General features: G+C 48.1%; 1 protein-coding gene across 1 annotated transcript in view; it reads left to right on the top strand.

Moving 5' to 3' along the window:
- LOC138583240 (guanine nucleotide-binding protein G(o) subunit alpha-like) overlaps positions 1–20,309 on the top strand; it is a 1,018,345-nt gene that overhangs the window by 253,437 nt on the left and 744,599 nt on the right. Inside the window, exon 3 of the mRNA XM_069655299.1 lies at positions 3,865–3,957. Coding sequence (XP_069511400.1) covers positions 3,865–3,957 — 93 coding nt within the window. The remainder of the gene's footprint in view (positions 1–3,864; positions 3,958–20,309) is intronic.

Here is a 20,309-nt window from a genome sequence, read left to right as displayed (position 1 = left end):
GAGAGATCAAATATGCCAGGAACAACTGGTGAGGCCACGAAAGGGAAGTGGGTACACTGGGGCGTATTGGCAGACATGCCAAACACCTTTTATGAACAAGACCACCCGTGAAAGAAAACGTGCAAGTGAGCATTACTATAAAAGGCGAAAAGTAACCAGAATAGGAGACTTCCAACTGTGAGAGTGTATGCAATATACATTTGAAAGAAGTCCTAGTACAATAATATACCAGGCAGAAACAATACCAATGAAAGTGAATATACGAGACTATCAATATTGGAAGTATGTGCAGAACCCACATATGGAAGTCCTGGCAGTAGAGAGAATATGAGGCAGTTAAAAGAAGCCCTGGCAGGAGAGTGTACCAGGCAGTTACAAGTTTGTTCAGGAACACATTGGCAGGCTGTTAAGTGTGTTTAACAAATGCTCTGGCAGGAGAGTGTGCTAGGCAGTTTGAAAGTTTAAGAAAACCTTTATAAGAAGGTCCTGATAGGAGAATATACCAGGCAGATGCAAATTGCAAGAGTTTTCATAAAAGTAAGCCCCTGGCAGGAGAGTATACCAGGTGGATACCAATTGTGAACATGTCTTTGTACGAAAACCCTAACACGAAAGGTATGAAGTTGAACAATGTGTAAAAGAAAATTGATTCGGAACACATCAGGAAAAGGCAGTGGAAATATAAATAATAAAATAATTATTATTTGGCATTTATATAGTGCTACGAACCCTTAGGTATCTGAGCGCTGCTTATTATTACCCACGGTGTGTGGTGCTCATTTATCGACCTCGGAAGGATGAAAGCATTTTCTTTCTTGCTGCAAGCTTCCCTTCTTCTGGAGGAGCCGGTTGGCTCCACGTATCGCCTTCTAGCCCCCTCAGTCTCTCAGCCGGTAAGATAGCTCAGCGGGTTGAGCGTTCGCTGCTGCGATCTGTAGGTCGCAGGTTCGAATCCCGGCAAGGCCAACTCAGCCTTTCATCCTTCCGAGGTCGATAAATGAGTACCAATTTCGATTGGGTGATATTGTATGTAAATATGTGCTCTGTAAAGCGCATTGGATTAAGGCGCTATATAAATAACACATCATTATCATTATCATGAAAGGCTGAGTTTGGCCCCGCTGGGATTCGAACCTGTGTTAGCAGGCTTTGCATGGATGTCAATGCGAGCACTCTACTCACTGTGCCACTTGACCGGCTTATATACTTTAGTAAATATACTAAAGGAGAAAGGATACCTGGTGTACTCTCCTGCCAGGGACAAAGTTCAAGAGTCAAGTTGGTTTTGTGCGCCAATCATGTTCAAGCTCAAGAGACTGATAATCCTGAAAAGAAACCAGAGTGAAGAGAAATCCAGGGGAAGGGAACCATCCTCTGGAACAAGGAACTCCATCCTTTTTGAACTTTTTGTGTTGAAGTTATACATTTTCATTCTGAACATTTATACATCACGTAAAGCCAAAGTAATTTTCCCTTTTCACATTAGAGTTGTTTTGTTAGAATGTGAGGGCCAGAATAGACCTTTGGACACAGGACGTTTTGTTTTGGACATTCTGACTAGGGAAACTCCTCTAGAGCAGGAACAGAGAAGCATTTCCTCACCCCTTTTTTATTTTAATAAGTCTTTTGACCAAATCTATGAACCCCTTGTGTCTGAATTTCATTCCTAACTCTTCACAGCACAACAAAAACCCCAAAGACCATGATGCTAAGCGAAGTCGGTCTAGATTTGTTTGTTGGAAAAAGAAACACTAAGTGACCAATGTTAAACCTGATTTCTTCTTCTGTTGTCTGTAATACAAACCTTGATTCACAGTTCTGTGCTACCAGTTTTCTGTTGATCATTTGGTTGTGACACCACTCACCCGATTCCCATACATAATGGCAGCAGGTCCTCATTCTTCAAACCTGCCTTGCCTTTGGCTGCAATTCTGCATATCTGTCACATCCTTGCCACCACCTCTTGGTCTGGTTTGCATTCTCCACTTTTCCGTTCCCTTGCTTTGTGGGGCTCTGCCGCTGCACTATCTGGCAGTCCTTCAAGCCTTGCTCTCAGCTTTCCACCGTGGGTTCTCTGAATGCTGCTTCTGTACCCTCCTGTTTAACCCCTTAAGTACTAAGGACGAGTATGCTAGTCCTATGTGCATGGAAAGTACCATTATGAGCATTTTTCTTAGCAGTTAAGTGGTTTTATTGGGGCTAGGAACAGCATTAATGGGTCTGTGTTTTGTTCTTTTGGGGCCGTTTCCTGACATCCAGAGGTACGTTTCATTGGTCAGCCGAGGTACCTGCATTGTTACGTTCTTTCCTGTCGAGATCCTCTACACCTGAAGACATTGGGTGCCTTGTGAATGTATTGGAAGTTCTGTCCCTGTAACCTGCAGACATTCTTAGTTGGTATAAGGGCTGCTCGTTTATTTTCGAGGTGCTCAGCAGTCGTTGGGTTTCCACCAGTCTTCCTCTCTCCTGTGTTACCCGGGAAACTACCAAAAGACATCCGTCCCTTCTTGAAACTCCATTGCTGGGATACTGTTTGGCTTTGTGATTTGTATGCATTGTGCATAGTTTGGTGCACTGACGCCATACTCTTATAATAGTTGTATCCCTGGCATCTTTTGACCTGATCTATGTTTATAAAATAATTGAGCCTTGTATGGAAACATAGTGAGTTTCCCATGTGGATGACATATGTGAGGTGCAGAGCACATACATTTCCACTCAAGAGTATGGCCCTTACAGTGGTTGCAAGAAGTTTGTCACAAAGTGTAGGCATCCAATCAGCTCGGATGTTTTGTAACAGGGGGCATCTCGTTCTTAAAATGAGTTTCTGAAGGTAAATTCACTTCAGAGAACTACTTCAGAGAACTGTTTCTGTTTATACCAGACTTACAGAACAGTGGCAGGCATTAAGAGGGTGACCTTTTTCACTGCAGTAATGAGGGGCATTTCCATTTGAATACTCCCGACTATAGTGTACTAGTGTACTCTGTCATTGGGATATGTGGAGAGTCCGTGGAAATGTTCTTGCTTTGTATCATGCATTGCATAATCCCTACAGGATTGGTCTTTGTAAACTAGTGGAATAAATACTAGACTGAATTTGTAGCCCTCCTGCTAAGTCACTGGACTCAACAGACGAAACTAAGTGCCACCGTGATTGATGTTTTGCACAATTGCACAGTACTTCTATTTATGTCCAGTTTGTATAATTTGTTTTATGTATAAAGAAAATATCAAAAAAGAATTAGTCACAGCAATTGGACTCATGAAACTTGTAATCCTTCAGTGATTAAGAGAAATAGACCTTAAATTATACAGGGCAATGAAAAAAAAACCTTACTAAAATAAACCAAATACGATATTTTGTTGTGTATTTTGAATGGATTAATTGCCATCCGAAAGGGATGTATATTAGGTACACCACGCAAGGATGATGAAATAACAGAGAAAATGATCTCAGAAAATTCTCTATTAGGATGCTCCCCTTGTTACTATATTACGTAATCCCATGGCAGCTGAGTGGTGTTGCCTTTTTCCCGTCATTGGGACAAAGGGACCCACATTCTTTTTTTTAAATAGCCCCCACTGTAAGTGTTTGTCATGAGCAGTTACACTCTTACAGCAAACACCATTTGTAAATCTCTCAACCACAGCACGAATCTGGACATAATTAGTTCTTGCATCAAGCTGTCTCGTAGAAGAAATATGTGCATGCTGTGGCCAGTTGCAATAGCATTTTGTTGAAGGTGCAGTAACGAAAGGAAAAAATATTGGAGGAGTGCCACTGAGGCTTAATCTGGCCTCGCACTTACTCCCCATTGCCTCACTTGCAATTCTCTCTCTCTCACCCTCTTTCCTCTCTAGCCTGCTGTGTTGGACAATCTTCTCTGCGCCATGAAGTTTGTACTCCATGGGATGGGACTTCTGAGGATCAACCTGGTGGATCGAGAGAACAGGGTAAGAACAGGCAGAAGGGGGGGGGGGTGAGGCCATCGACCACGAGAGAAAAATGTTGGTTTCTACAGTCTAGCAGAGTATTAGTAAGAATGCTGATGGTCTGCTTGGGAACAAGATAAATGGGTAAGTGGGTGTTCCCAGCAGCAGGAGCCAAAAGGAGCGCAACTCTTACTTTCTTTCTCTTCCTTCTCAACCGACCTCCACCTTAAACTCTCTTCCTGTCTTACTGCCATAAAGAACTGGATGTCTTCCCGCTTTCTCTCCCTCAACACTGACAAGACTGAAGTCGTCTTTTTACCGTCCAACTCTCTTCCACCTCCCTCCCCTTCACCTTTCATTCACTTTCCTCCCACTAATCTCCCTATCGCTCTCCATGCTCGTAACTTAGGCATTCACTTTGACTCCTCTCTCTCTTTCTCCCACCATATCTCTCTCACTTCTCGTGCCTGTCGCTTCCACCTCTTCAATATTCGCAAAGTCCACCCCTCTCTCACCATTCATGCTACTAAACTTCTAATCTCCTCCCTTATCTTCTCTCGCTTCTTCTACTGGTCCTCCTTACTCTTTGGACTACCTACTTCTCATCTCGCCCCCCTCAAATCTATCTACCATTCTGCTTTCCATACCCTCTGTCTCCTTACCTCCCCTGACTCCATCTCGGCTTCCCTCTCCTCCCTTGGCTGGCTTCCATTTCACTCTCAATTTAAATTTCACTTTCTCTGCCTTGTCTTCAAATCTCTGAATGATCTTGCTCCCCCTTACCTCTTCTCCCTCCTCTCTTTCTACACTCCCTCCCGCTCCCTTCCTTCAGCTGACCACTTCCTTCTCACTATACCTCAGTCCCCTTGTGCCCGCTCCTTCCAGCTCCTAGCTCCCCTGCACTGGAACTCCCTACCTCTCTGTCCGTTCTATTCCTACCTTCTCCTCATTCCGCACCACCCTTAAATCTCTACTTCTCCACCCTTTGCCTTGAAACCCCTTCCCCTTCTTTCTACCCCTCCTTCCTTTCTTCTCCCCTTGATTCCTCCCTCCACTCCCCGACCACCCCACTCTCACCCTTTCCCCTTCTCTCCTCCTTCTCCTCCCCAACTCTCCCTCTCAGTCCTACTGCACTTCTCTCCCTATTCCCTTCAGTTTAATTGCTCTTCTTACTGTTTTGTTGACTGATTCATAACTGTAAATAGCTTCTAATTTTATATTGTTTTATGTTGTTCAATTGTGCAGCGTTTTGGTGTAAAGCGCTATATAAACAAATAAATACCAATACAAGTGAAGATTCAAGCACAAATGATAGGTGCTCCGAATGATGTGCTACCCCCAGACGGCAACCACCATGTGTACAGCCGACACCCTCACACACTGCAAATGCACATACCTACACAAAACACTACCTCCTCCACAAATGCACACATACATACACCCTTGACATTCTGTACCTGCACCAAGATATATACCATCACAAAGCATTGGCGATGTGGGAGGGGTGTCAGTGCTTCAGTTAAGGCTGTATGCATTTTTCTCCCTGACTTGTCCCACATTTATTTTCCTTTCCAGCTGTCTTGCCACGATTTCCTTTTCAACCCTCAGACCACGGTCTGGCTGCCATCCAAGTCACAATTTACCTCTACATGGACAAAGCTTGGTGCTTTAAGGCCACTTTAGTGGTGATGTGTGCAGTATGAAAGACAAATAACATGACACCCAAATCTTCTTTTCTTCTCTCTAATTATCCACTCCTCTCTGTAATCCTGTCACATAGCCATCCTTTCTTGGATGTCCTCCTGTTTTCTTCACATTAACCGTTCCAAGACCGAAATCCTGTTCTTGCCTCCTTCCTTCCCTTTAATCTCCCCTTCCCACCTGCATTGTTTTTCCTGCTGCTGTCACTCCCTCCTCTCGTAATATAGCTGTCCATTTTGACTTTTGTCCTTCTGCTCTTGTATCACTAGCACTACCCGCATCAGCCATTTCCATTTTTATAATTTGTCATGCTCGTCTCTTTCTCATTTCCGGCTACTAGCCTTCCTATCTTGCCTCATTTCTCTCATTTCAACTATTGCTTTGCTGTCCTACTCGGCCTTCCTACTTGTCATCTTACCACTCTTTACTCTGTCTTCTCTTTTGTCTTCCTCGCTCGTCTATTAATCCCTCTCTTCTCCCCCTCTGCTCCCTGATTCCTTTCTACCATTTGCCTCCTGTCTTCTCTTTCACTTTCTCTGCATTCTCTTCAAGTGTCTACATGGTCTTGCCCCAACTTCTCTCTCCTCCTTGATCATTGTTTACTCTTCCCCCATGCAATCTGTTCCTTCTCTCTGTCCCACGGGCCCCTGTGTGCTACATTCCCCTATTGACCCATTTCCTTGCAGCTCCTGAACACTCACTGTCTGCCTCTCGATATCCACTCCTCCTCCTCTTTTCATGTCTTTCACAATGGTTTAAAAATCCTTGCTTTCGAAGGGATTGTGTCCTCCGACGTATTCCTTATCTTTGATAATACGTTTCCAGCTTGCTGGCCGTGGAATTTTTTTCTGTAGAGGGCGCTGCGTGTCGACGTCCGCCGAGTCGATGTCCCTCGACGGCCACCGTGTCAGCGCCGGCGTCACCATGCCCATAAATAGCCACGCGCGGCGTCTGTTGCTCAGTTCCGTTTTTCCGCGCTTTGTGGGGCCTCGGAACATCGTTGCTCAGTTCAGTCAGATAATCTAATCTGCATCTACTCGAAATATACCAACTCGTTCTCTATGGCATCTTCATCGGAACCGACAACGCCGCGATCCGGCTTCAAAAAATGTCAAGACTGCGGTAAAACAATTTCGATAACGGATCCACACAGGATCTGCTTGTGGTGCTTGGGAGCCGAGCACCATTGTTCGGAGTGTGAGGATTGCATGTCCATGACGAAAGCTTTGAAGGAGCGCAAGGGGAAGCTCTCGAGAGGTAAGTCAGTCAAAACCTCCTCGAAAGTTTCTTCGGCCGAGTCGAAGCATTCGTCTCCTCGCCGTCGAAAACATTCCCATTCTAGATCTCGAAGTAGCTCACACCATTCGTCGAGATCAAGACACTCAAAAAAGAGATGTCGAAGATCCCCTTCCTCGTCTTCTGTTTCCCCAGAAAGGGTCTCCTGCCCCACAAAACACAGCTCTCAGGCTGAGTGGGAGGAATTCAGGAAGAAAATGTTAAGCGTCTTCGAGAAAGCGGCCTCGACCCCCTCGAAGACAGCTGAGGGTGATACCCCGGGTGAAAAACCCAAAAAATCAAAACGCCATGAGTCGCAGCACCCGCGAAACATTCCACCCGAGAGCGCCACAGGCAATCGGGTAAGAAGGCACCGTCTACAACGCCGTCGTCGAAGATCCCTTCGACGCATGGATCGGCGCCATCGATGCCGTTGTCGAAGGGTTCTTCGACGCATCGGTCGATCGACTCGACGCCATCGTCAACGCCGACATCAACGCCGATGAAAGAGAAGACCACGGCTACTCCAGAGCCAATGGTGATTCCAAGAGCCTCCGGCAAGACGCCGAGACCGTCGTCGATGTCCTCGAGTAGGATCCCGATCCTCTCGAGTTATTCAAGGCCTCTTCCGGTTATCTCGACGCCGTTTTCGGCGCCTTCGAAGCCTGTACCATCAGCGTCGACGACATCGACGTTTTCTCACCCAATATGGACGAGTTTTGCTCCTTCTGCCTTAGAAATGGGTTTTATACCACTTCAGAGGTCAGAGTACCCTGGATTATCTTCAATTTATGAAGAAGGGGAAGATTCTGACCAGGAAACCTTCGGGTTGCAGAGGACCACACTACCTATTTCAGAGGATTTCACCTCTAAGGAAAGAAGGTTGAAAGACCTACAGGAGTCATTACATGAGGTAAGTGGGCTGGACACTTCCCCAGAAGTGGATTTTATTAAGCCAGACCCAGGGGAACATGCCGAAACACCCTATAGAACCCTGATGGCAAAAATGATTGAATTCATGGGTTGGTCTGCGCCTTCGCCTGTTTTTCAACAGGATGACCTGACAGACATATTAGACAAAGGTCCACAGGAGGATCCTGTGGTCCCCTTCCATACAGCCTTACAAAGAAAGATTGCATCTAACTGGGAAACTCCTGAAGTTATCCCTGCTGTCAATAAAAGATCATCAGCCAGGTATAGGGTAGCTGCAGCTGACCCTGAATATTTATCGAAACACCCGACTCCAGAGAGCCTGGTGGTCCAAGCGGCAACTTCATCAAGCAGCAGGACCGCTTACCCTACTGTCCCACAGGATAGAGATGACAAGAGGTACGATTCTATGGCAAAGAAAGTCCATCAACGCCACCTGTACGCTCGCCAGGTTCAGTCACACACTGTGGGAGTGTGCTTCATCAGCGGCTAACTGCATACCCAAAAGAGAGGAAAAGGAAGCCTTCCTTAACATTATTAAAGATGGCAAAGATGCCATGTGGGAGTCACTTCAAACTGGCATTGATTCCGCTGACAGTATCAGCAGGGCCATGGCAGCAAATACAACAATCCGCAGGCATGCAAGAAGTCTCGCTTTGCTCCAGATGTACAGGCCAGACTTTTGAATATGCCCTTTGACGGCTCTTCATTATTCGGAAAAAAGGTTGATGACAGTCTGGAAAAGTTGGAGACATTTAAAGCAGCAGCAAAATCTTTAGGAGCTGCTATCCGCCAAACTCCTGTTCGCCCCTCAGGAACCTCTGGGAGAGGAAAGTCCTTTCACTATTATTCCGCATTCGGGAAAGGCAGAGGACAGCCGGATCAAAGAGGCCAAAGGAGATCCACCGGAGGTGGACGGGTCAAAAGTACTAAGGCCGCAGCAGCAGCAGGTGCCTCTTTACCCTCGGCATCTGCATCAGCCGCCCCCAAACCTCTCTGAGGTCTTTGCACACAAGACACCTGTAGGGGGCAGGTTAACGCACCATCTGACGTAATGGCAGGCTATTACGTCAGATGCTTGGGCATTGGAGACAGTTGCCCAGGGTTACTGCCTTCCCTTTCTACACATCCCTCAGAGTCATCCACCGGGGAACAGCTCTCTAAAAGTTCCAGATCCGCTCCTCTTGCAGGAAATTATAGACCTGCTAGGAAAAGGTGCCATAGAACGGGTACCTGTAGCGGACAGGAACAAGGGCTGGTACTCCCCCCTACTTTCTCATACCAAAGAAGGACGGAGGACTGAGGCCCATTCTGGACTTATGAGAATTGAACAAGTTCCTCAGGAAGGACAAGTTCAAGATGGTAACTCTCTCTCAGATCCTTCAGGCCCTCCAGCTCCAAGACTGGCTGGTATCTGTGGACCTTCAGGGTGCTTATTTCCATGTGCCAATCCATCTCAAACACAGGAAATACCTGAGGTTCGCAGTTGGCGACTCTCATTATCAATTTCGAGTTCTGCCATTTGAGCTGACCTCCGCCTTGAGGGTCTTCACCAAGCTAATGTCGGTAGTGGCTGCGAGTCTAAGGAGGGAAGGGATCCACGTCTACCCCTGCCTAGACGATTGGCTGATCAGGGCTGTATCTTCGAAACAAGCTCAGACCCAGCTAGATTATGTCTGACACTTCCTTCACAAACTGGGCTTCTCCCTCAATTTAAAGAAGTCACAGATGATACCATCACAGAGACTCCAGTTCATTGGAGCAGTCCTTGACACTTCCCTGGGAAAAGCCTTGCCACCAGAGGTGAGGGCTCAAGATATTCTGCAGATGGTCAACAAGTTTCAAAATGCCCAACGTCTCCCAGCCTTCGACTTTTTGAGGTTGCTAGGCCTCATGGCATCCTGCATCTTCCTTGTGCCAGAGTCTCGCCTGAGAATGAGATCTCTTCAGTGGGCACTGAGAACTCAGTGGTCACAATTCTCAGGGAGAATGACAGATCTCCTCCGGATTCCGGGCAAGGTAGCGCGCGACCTTCAATGGTGGGCCTATCCAGAGAACATCTTGAAAGGAGAACTGTTTTGGCAACCATGGCCGGAGATAACAGTAGTCACAGACGCCTCACTCACGGGGTCGGGAGCCTGTGCCAACGACTTGACCATCAGCGGTCATTGGTCTCCATCGGAGTCCAGACTACACATCAACCTATTGGAGCTGAGCGATCAGACTAGCGCTGAAAGCTTTCCTGCCATCAGTACAGGGGAGAAATGTCCTAATAATGACGGACAACACGGTGGCCATGCACTACCTCAACAAAAGGAGGCGTAGGGTCACTGCCACTGTGCAGAGAGGCAATGCAGCTCTGGATTTGGGCAATTCAGGAAGGAATCTCTCTATCGGCAGTCCACCTAGCCGGAGAGAAGAACTTGACAGCGGACGCTCTGAGCAGGCAGAGCACAGTCTCCCACGAGTGGGAGCTAGCTCAGGAAGTCCTTCAAGAGATCTTCGCCCTTTGGGGAACCCCTCAGGTGGATCTGTTCACCACAAGCACCAACAGGAAGTGCGATCTGTTCTGTTCAAGGGAATTTCCCCCGAGAGGAGCTCTAGGAGATGTGTTCGTAGTGGACTGGGAGTTCCCACTCCTTTACGCATTCCCACCAGTCCCTGTCATTCCTCAAATGATCAGGAGGTTGAGAAGATTCCGGAAAACCATGATCCTAATTGCCCCGGACTGGGCCAGGAGAACGTGGTACCCGGACCTTCTAGATATGTCCATCTGCCCTACAATCCGTCTTCCACTCAAAGAGAATCTTCTCTCGCAGAAGGGAGGTCAGGTTCTCCATCCAGACATCAGAACCCTCACCCTTCACGCTTTGCTTCTGAAAGGGTGAGGTACAAGGATTGGGATCTCTCTGATGACGTCAGGGAGGTGTTGCTTTCGGCCAGAAGGCCAGCAACAAAGTCTTTATACCGCTGCCGTTGGAACTAATTTTGCAGCTGGTGTAGAGAAGGGAATATCGACCCTTTTTCATGTGGTACACCAACAGTGTTATCGTTTCTACTCTACTTGGCAAACTCAGGCCTTCAAGTTGGCACTGTAAAAGGCTATCTCGCAGCGCTTTCAATCCTCAAGCGCACTGCAGAGGAACCATCATATTTCAAGCTACCTGTAGTCATACAATTTCTCAAGAGATTAACTAATGTTTATCCTCCAAAACCATTCCAAGTTCCCTTATGGGACTTAAATTTAGTCTTAAACTTCCTAATGGGCACTCCATTCGAACCACTTCACTCTTGTTCGCTGAGATTTCTCACGCTTAAAACTGTGTTGGATGTTAGCACTAACATCTGCTAGGAGGGTGAGCGAGCTACAAGCTCTCTCCTGTAAACCCCCACATACAATTTTCCACAAGGACAAAGTTGTCCTACAGGTGAAGCCTAATTTCCTCCCAAAGGTGGTTTCTGAATTTCATATTACTCAGAAAATTACCTTACCTTTGTTCTACCCTCCTCCCCATCCGGGGAAAGAGGAAGAAAGGCTACATAGGCTGGACCCAAGGCGAGCTCTAAGCTTTTACATCAGCAGAATGGCTAGGATCAGGCAAGCAGACCAACTGTTTGTAGGATACTCAGGTCACAAGTTGGGATTTCCCATAACAAAAACCATTTCCAGGTGGATTATTTTGGCCATTCTGGAATGTTACAAACTGGCAGGGAAAGAGCCACCCCAAAATCTTAGGGCTCATTCAACCAGGGGTATCGCAGCCTCTTCGGCCCTCCAAAGAGGGTTACCGGTCAGAGACATATATATATGGGTGTCACATGGTCGTCCGCACATACATTCACAAGATTTTACAACCTGGATTCCTCCACTAGTCAAGAGACCAGATTTGGCAAAGCCGTATTACATTCGGTCCATCCCTAAAGGGATACATGACATTCTTACTCCCACCTCCAATTACATGCCACTGCTATGGGAGTCTATCAAAGATAAGGAATACGTCGGAGGACACAAACCCTTCGCAGAACAATTTACTTCTTACCTTGTAACGTTCTTTCGATGGGATGTTCCTCTGACGTATCCCTTATCTCCCCTAGCATCCATCCCCGCAGTAATACTTCCCTTGTGGTTGCAGTTTACGCTCCTTCAAGGCTAATAACCAATTCAGGCATGACTTTTCTTATGCTACAAAACGGAACTGAGCAACGGACGCCGCGCGTGGCTATTTATGGGCATGGTGACGTCGGCGCCGACATGGTGGCCGTCGAGGGACATCGACTCGGCAGACGTCGATGCGCAGTGCCCTCTCAGAAAAAAATTCCGAGGCCAGCAAGCTGGAAACATATTATCAAAGATAAGGAATACTTCAGAGGAACATCCCATCGAAAGAACGTTACAAGGTAAGAAGTAACTTGTTCTTCTTTTCAACTTGCAATCTACTCATCTGTCTACCGTGTTCTTTAAGTAAGGCAGTCATGACCATTATTCCGTGTATCGATGTTTGTGACTCATTGTGTATCAATAAATATCAACATTACTCTGATGGATTTCTGTGCTGACATAGGTATGTATGGTTGAGTATGGAAAGGAAAGGTGGGAGAAAAGGTGAGAAATAAAGGAAAACAATCGAGGGGAGAGAGTAGGGGGAAGTTAGTCCAGCAAAGGGGTACATGGGAGGCGGCACACTTGCATACGAAAACCGCATGAAACGTTGGCAAAATAGAAACTGAGAATTCTGATTTTCCAGGAAGTTGCGAAAATTATCAATTCACATTTTTGACATAAATATAAACCCAGGGGACTGAAGATTGTTCAGTGCTGTACAACAAGCAGTCCGTCCAGTAAACTTGCATGTTTTTCTGATTTACCTTTCTGCCACCTGTTAACCTAATAACTGGGAAACTGCAGTTTAAGGAAGTGGCTAGAAAGGAGTGTTTAATATACATATTATTCCCAGTAGAGGTCAGTGAACACCTAAGAACGCCCAGTCTCCACAACTCCCTAGGAATCCTCAAAGGTTTGCTGGCAGGGCCCAATGACTGCTTGGGCAGCAACTTCAGCAGGAGGAGCCTTCCTATTGGAAAACACCCTAACCAGGAAGTGCGCTCTGGGCCACACACCGCTATCTACTACACACCTCTCTATTTGGGCCAAGAAGCTGGTCTTTGGGGGTCACTGGCACTTTAAATTGAAAGTTTTATTTTCAGTACAGCAAACATAAACAAAGTATAACAACAGCCAGTCTTAATACTCGACATAAAACATAAGTATAACAAACAATTGGGTAATAACCGTAATGGATGGTCCAACAACATTTAACTACTAAAGGTAAGGGAAAGAAGAGAAAAACAGAAGGAAAAATAAAAAAAAAAAATCAGTAAGAGTTCATTAACAATTAATCTAATTTTAATTAATTTCAATAATCAGACATAAGGATTTTGTGAAGCATCACACTGCAACTTGGAAGGAGCATAATGATTCCTAAAGCAATGATAGCGATAAGGTGCATGAAAAGTGAATTTTTAAATGTAATTCATAAATCAGCCATATACACCAAGGAAGCCTCGCCATGGGTCCCAGAACTTGTCAATGTCACCTGCATTTTTATGGATTGCTCTCTCATAGGTGGAAATAATGAGCAGCTCTTCCACCCAGTCATCGATATAGAAGGAGCAGCTTGATTTCCAGGATCGCAATCTTCTTAGCCACCATGCAAGCGTGGAGTAACCACATTGTTTTGCTGAATGGGACTTCCTCCAACCGAAGGCACATCACCCAGAATCAGCAGTGAAGCAACCATTGTGACCATAGAGCATATAACCAAACCTAATCTCTCACATACACCCTCCCAAACGCTTTGGACAAAACCATATGCAGTGACTGAGGGGGACTCTCACGTTTTTGCACTTCCAGCAAAGTTCGTTCTCCAAAATGTGTCTTTTGAATAACCTCCAGTAAGATCTAAAGTGCAGCTTTGTCTGCGAGGCTCTAAGGCCCCAGTCCAGACTCATCAGGCATGTATTCCCACAGTACTGTTGCCAACATCTCAGATCGACATCTTCTCCCAGTTCCTTGACTGGCAACCTCGGGTCTCCCTTACGGCAAGCTTTTAGAAATCCATACATTGTAGCTGCAGGATGAGATGCGCTTATGCAGGTCTTCAGGGCGGACCAGGCGGCATTCTGAGTTGTCAGTTGAGACACATCCATACTTGCTGTAATAATATTCTTTAATCTCCTGCATTCTACAAACGTGCATTGTGACATGTTAAATGACCGACTCAGCTGTGCATATGAGAGCCAATTGCCCTCCTCAAACAAATCTCTAAGATATGTTATGCCCGTAATAAACCATTCTGGCCAAAAAAGGACTTTACCTTGATGTTTCAATGCCGGATAAAGCCAGATGGAGGCATCTGCACGCATGCGCTTAGAAACACCATGCCAACAGTCCTGCAAGAATCCCGTCAATGGATTACTCCCTTACTCCTACGTCCCGTCCCCTTTCCTCCATACTTATGGGACATTTCTCCGTCCTGTGCGATGGGACCGGAGCACTTTGTAAAAAGCATCCAAAAATGTGTCCTTCCTCTCTTTCTTGCGTGGGGCACGGCACACGGCCGTAACCCCGCCCACCTTGGCTCAGCATCACCCATCTGTCCTTTTCTCTGTCCAATTCCGCTCGTTCGGGATTGGACGCACTTGCATCCTCGGAAGATTTTCTTCCCTTTTTTCCTCTTTGGCTCTCGCTAGCGATCGTGTACTAGTCTGTCGATGTCGTTCAAACTAGACTTTCCAGATTGTTCATTGTGTCAATGTCGTTTGGCGAGGGCGGATCCCCATCCTCTTTTTTTAGAGTGCTTGGGTCGGGATCACCGTTGGGACTCCTGTTTTTACTGTGACTCCCTTTCGGTCCGGGCACTTCAAAATCGGTTGTAGCGGTGGGAGGAGGTGTTCCGACAAACTCCTCCTTCACATTTTCAGGCGTTCATCGACGAGAAGAAGAAACTCCCGGTAAGTTCTTTACTTTTCAGAGCACCACGGCCGGGGGATACCTTTCTGGGTTCCTCTCGGGCCAGGAGGGGCATTGATTGCTCTGCCACCGGGGTTCGCCCTGAGGTGCCCGTTGGGCCTAATAATTGTACCAGAGTTTTCTCCGAGGGTCTCCGTAAGGGGCTTGTGGATACTGGAGTACGCTCCGAGGCCCCTCCTGTTGGGGTTGTTTGTGGACCCAGTTCTACTGAGTCGTGGGGTACCGGAGCTCGCTCTGAGGCCTCTGTCGGCTTTCCTCAAAAATAAGACCGGAGTGCGCCCCGAGGCCTTGGGGCTTGCTGTTACCGAACGGATGTTCGAGGCCCGTGCAGATAGGGCTGTTACCAGACCTGGGTCCGAGGTCCCTCGTCCAGAGGCTAAAGCTACCAACAGTTCTGAGAGCCCTGAACAGGCCTTGTCGGTGAAAGCGGTTTCTCACCGTTCCCGCTCTTGCGGTGACACCAGACCTGTTGAGGGGGCAAAGAAGCAAAGTTCTTCTTTTACCGGCAGGGCCGAGGTCCTTCCTTCGAAGGCTAATTTGGCGGTTGGTATGTCACAAAAACATTCCAGGCCTCACAGTACCGGCTCTGCCAAGGTTCCATATGTTAAGGCTAAAGTTAAGACCCCTGATCCATCGACGGGGACCCCTGCCTCACTTCCTCATATGCTGCAGTTCCCCTCAGGTGAGGACAAAATGGCGCTCATTCCCGCCACGACCGCGGCAGCCATTTTGGGTGCTACCCCTACAACTACGCCATCGGCCTCAGGTGTAGAGCTCGGCCCCTTGGGTGAACATGGAGTCCCTTGTGCGCATCCTTATCGGCCAGTTTATGACTGGAACGCTCGGATGCCTCTTCCGCACAATGTTTTGTTGCCTGCAGTGTCAGCACCGTTGATTTATGTGGATACGTCGGTGGAGGGACCATTGTGGCACCCGTCCCCGTTACGTCCCTGGATTTGTCTCATGAGAGGCCTCCTCAGGTTCCAGAGCAGTCTCCGGAGGAAGATGTTTTCAGTACGTTTCAAACGCTTATGCGCACCGACCCCATGAGGGAGTATTTCAAAGGGCTTTTTAGGGAGATCTGTCCTCCCGCGCCTCCGGCTCCACCTTTTCCTCTGGTGTTTCCGCCGGCGCCTCCCTTGCCTACGGTGCCTCCCCCGACTCTTCCGCCTTTGCCCCCATTGTCCCCAGTGGACAAGGCAGCGCCTGACACGGTTCAGCAAGATCCTGTTCTGTTGGATGACGCACAAGGCGATCAGGACAGCAAGGACCTTCCCCGCTCTATCAGAGCTTTCCATGACCGGGTACTGGACATGATGAACTTCTTAGATGTTCCAGTGCCCGAGGCACCCGCTCCACAGGAGGGCATGCTTTCTAGGAGCATTCACCCTGTCTCCCTTGGAGCGTACCGGCCTGTTCTTGCAGAAGGACGTAGGTGTTGGACCTTCCGTTTAATGGGAAGGAGCTCTTTCATGCTACAACAGACGTAGAGCTCACCAAGACGAAGGATAGCACTCAGACAGCTAAGTCCTTGTCTGTCCTGGTTAAGGCTCCTTTCATAACCCAGAGACAGTTGTCGCAAAGTCGACCTTCCTCTGGCTTTAGGGGCTTCCTCGACCGCAAATCTTGCGGAGTGGATACCCCTTGCCAGGAATAACCTCCGTAGGCAACAACGGATGCGTTTTTTTCTCCCGCTCCCCAGCCTCCTCCTCAGGTTCAGGTGGCACTGCCACCGATAAACCTACTAAATGAGGGTTTTCCGGACAACCAGGCTGGCCTGCGCACCATCCTAGACTTTACCCATTTCAATCTTTTCCTACCCCAAAAGAGATATTCAAGATGATCACGCCCAGCCAGATACGGTCCTCCTTGCAGATGGACGATTGGCTCAGTGTCGTACATGCATATCCTGATTTGGAACCCACACAGGAGATCTCTCTGCTTCTTTTTGGGAGAGGAGCACTTCCAGTTTCGAGTGCTTCCTTTTGGCCTCAGCTCGGCGCCGCGTGTCTTCACGAAGATGATGTCTGTGATTGCGGCCTATCTTTGTCTGCAGGGTATCCATGTGTATCCATATTTGTACGACTGGCTCTTACGCTGCCCTTGTCCGCTGGCAGCAGCGGGCAATCTCCAGTCTCTCCTTCAGCTCCTGTTCCATCTTGGGCTGTCGGTGAACTGGCGGAAATCTTCCGTGATGGTCTCGCAGGACCTGATTTTCCTGGGTTTTCGCTGGAACACAATCGACTGCAGAGTGTACCTGAGCGGGGACAGAATGGCGGATCTGTTAGCCACGTGTCAGATGTTTGCGCAGTCGGAGAGCATGTCGGCCTGGTGGTTCCATAGGCTTCTGGGCCTCATGGCCTCGTGCGTGCTGGCTCTTCCTCTTGCTCGTCTCAAGATGAGACGGACCCAGATGGCTCTTCGGAGTTCCTGGCGTCAGGCTGTGGACCCAGATTCCAGATTCCGTATTCCATGTGAGTGGACCTGGATTGGTGGTCATCTCTCAGCAACATGTCGGTGGGTGCGGGTTTTCAGGACCCAGCCCCCACAGTGACGATCACGACTCCTCCTCCCTTTTGGGGTGGGGTGCAGCGTTAGATCTTCTTCAGGTCTCGGACCTCTGGTCGCCTCAGGACAAGCTCCTGCACATAAATCATTTGGAGCTTCTGGCAATCTTCCTAGCGCTCAAGGCGTTCAGACCGCTCATTGCCAACAAGGTGGTCCGCATACGCACGGACAATGTGGTGTCAATGTATTACATCAACAAGCAAGGGGGAACGAAGTCTCCCACCCCTCGTGGACCTGTCCATCCAGATATGGGGATGGGCAGTGCTTCATGGTGTCTGGCTGCTTGCAGTGCACGTCCCGGGCCAGGTGAATGTCACAGCGGATGCCCTCAGCCGGCGGACAGTGGTCAGCTACAAGTGGGAGTTGAAGGCAGAGGTCCTCTCATGGATTTTCTTGCGTTGGGGCACACCGGAGGTGGACCTCTTCGCTACAGCGGTAAACAAGAAGCTTCCTCAGTATGCCTCCAGAGGGGGGCTCGGAGCCTCCTCTCTGGGGGATGCTCTCGAGATTCCATGGAACAACATGAGAGCTTACGCCTTCCCGCCTCTGCCTCTAGTCCATCAAGCAATTTGGAAGCTGAAGAACTCGGTGAACTGTTCTCTCCTGCTCATAGCCCCATGGTGGCCGGCCAGGTTTTGGTTCTCAGAACTTCAACACCTGTCGGTGTATCCGCCGATCAGGTTACCAGTGACCTCCGATCTTCTTCATCAAGGGGAACAGCAGATGTGGCACCCCTCCCCACAATCGCTCAGCTTGGCGGCATGGTGCCTGAGTTCAAGTCGTTGGAGCATCTTAACTTGTCTACAGATAACATGCGTATTATCCAGGCAGCCAGGAAACCCTCGACCAGATCCCAATACAGGAGTAAATGGCTCAGGTTCTGTCATTGGTGTTTGGAAAAGCAGTGGATCCAAGAGTGCCTGGCTACGATTGACACAGTGCTGTCCTTTGTGTTCTCCCTAGCAGAGTCGGGTGTTCACGTTCTGTCATGCAGAACTTACCTTTCAGTGGTTGCCGCTTATCTTTCTACAGATCAATGCTCTTATTCTCTGAGTAACCCAGTGGTTAAGAGGCATTTTTCAGGCTTGACACGCCTCCACCCTCCGGTTCGTAGTCCGCACCCGCCGTGGGACCTAAATGTAGTCCTGACGGCGCTGTGCCATAAACATTTTGAACCAATGGCCACGGTGGACCTCAAGTACCTATCCTGGAAAGTGTCCTTTCTGGTCACCGTCACGTCAGTGAGGAGAGTGAGTGAGCTCCAGGCCTTGTCAGTGGAGCAGCCTTTCTTGGTCTTTCACAAGGACAAGGTAGTCCTACGGACAAACCCGGCCTTTCTACCGAAGGTGGTAACTGAATTCCATCTGAATCAGTCGATCTCCCTACTGGTCTTTTTTCCGAACCCTGCCTCAGAGGCTGAAAGGGTTCTGCACTGTCTTGATGTCAGAAGGGCTCTTAAGTTCTACCTTGACAGGACTTCCGAGCTTAGGAGTTCTTCTCAACTTTTTGTGACCTTTGGTAACCCTCAGGGTAAGCAGGCGTCTAAGGCTACTATTTCTCGTTGGATCGCCGCCTGCATCACGGAGTCTTTCACCGTCCAAGGGCTGAAAGCTCCTAAGGGTATTCATGCACACCTGGTGCGGGGCAAGGCAGCCGCGGTTGCTTTTCAGAAATATGTCCCCTGGGAGTCCATCGCTAGGGCAGCTACTTGGGCCTCCCCATCTGCTTTTTGTAAGCATTATTGTCTTGACATGAGCTCAAGAGCTGATGCTCAGTTTGGTCAGGCTGTGCTGAAGAACCTTTTTCAGTAAGGGGTATTTCCATCCACCCGTAGTTCCTGTTAGGAGTGCTTGGGAATCTCCCATAAGTATGGAGGAAAGGGGGCGGGACGTAGGAGTATAATCGGGTTACTCACCGTAGTGACCACCTTACTCCTAGTCCATAGTCCCCTTTCCTCCATGTGCCCGCCCGCCCGTCCCCTCTAATAAGGTTCCTCTGTTATTGCCAATAGGTCTCTGACCTGGCGATAGAAAAGGACTGATGGGCGATGCGTGGGGCGGAGCCAAGGTGGGCGGGGTTACGGCCGCATGCCGGGCCCCGGCCAAGAAAGAGAGGAAGGACACAATTTTGGAAAAAAAATGTGGATGCTTTTTACAAAGTGCTCCGGTCCCGTCCCACAGGACGGAGAGATGTCCCATAAGTATGGAGGAAAAGGGACTATGGACTTAGGAGTAAGTTGGTCACTACGGTGAGTAACCTGGTTATTTTTCTTGATTGTCAGTAGAGCTTTAGGATGTAGCTGCAACACTGCACAGCACTCCCAAGTTAAATAATGTGGTTGCTTCTTGTCTGTGTCAATGATCTTGCATAGATGGCCAGTAGGAAATGACAGATGGTAATCGGCGAAGTTTGACAAGTTCATTCACCCTTGCTTTAAGGGGAGTTGCATTTTCCACATTGCAAGCCTTGGCAGTTTTTTCATCCCAAATGAACTTTTGCACGATTCTGTCGATTTTTTTTTTAAACGATGACCTGGTATTTTGATTGGGAGCATAGATAAAATATAGTTTACCTGTGGTGCCAGATTCATTTTTAGATAATTGATTTCCCCTAACGTGGACAATTTCAAAAGTCCCCATCTATCCAGGTTAGATTTGAGTTTTGGTAAGATCATTGCAAAATTAATTGTTGGTAACTTTACCACCTCTTGACCAATCCAGATGCGCTGATATTTCATCCTTTTCGGACACCAGGTGAACTGGAATTGAGCACATGTGTGCCATTGGCAGAGATTGTTTACTGGGAAAATTTCTGACTTACTCCAATTCACCATATAACCAGGGACTTCAGAATATTGCTGGATATCAGA

Source organism: Ambystoma mexicanum, chromosome 3q (assembly GCF_040938575.1).
Source record: "Ambystoma mexicanum isolate Mex_15411 chromosome 3q, UKY_AmexF1_1, whole genome shotgun sequence".
NCBI classification, from domain to species: Eukaryota; Metazoa; Chordata; class Amphibia; order Caudata; family Ambystomatidae; genus Ambystoma; species Ambystoma mexicanum.
The sequence above is the reverse complement of the archived record's forward strand: the minus strand, read 5'-3'. Positions and strand labels throughout refer to the sequence as shown.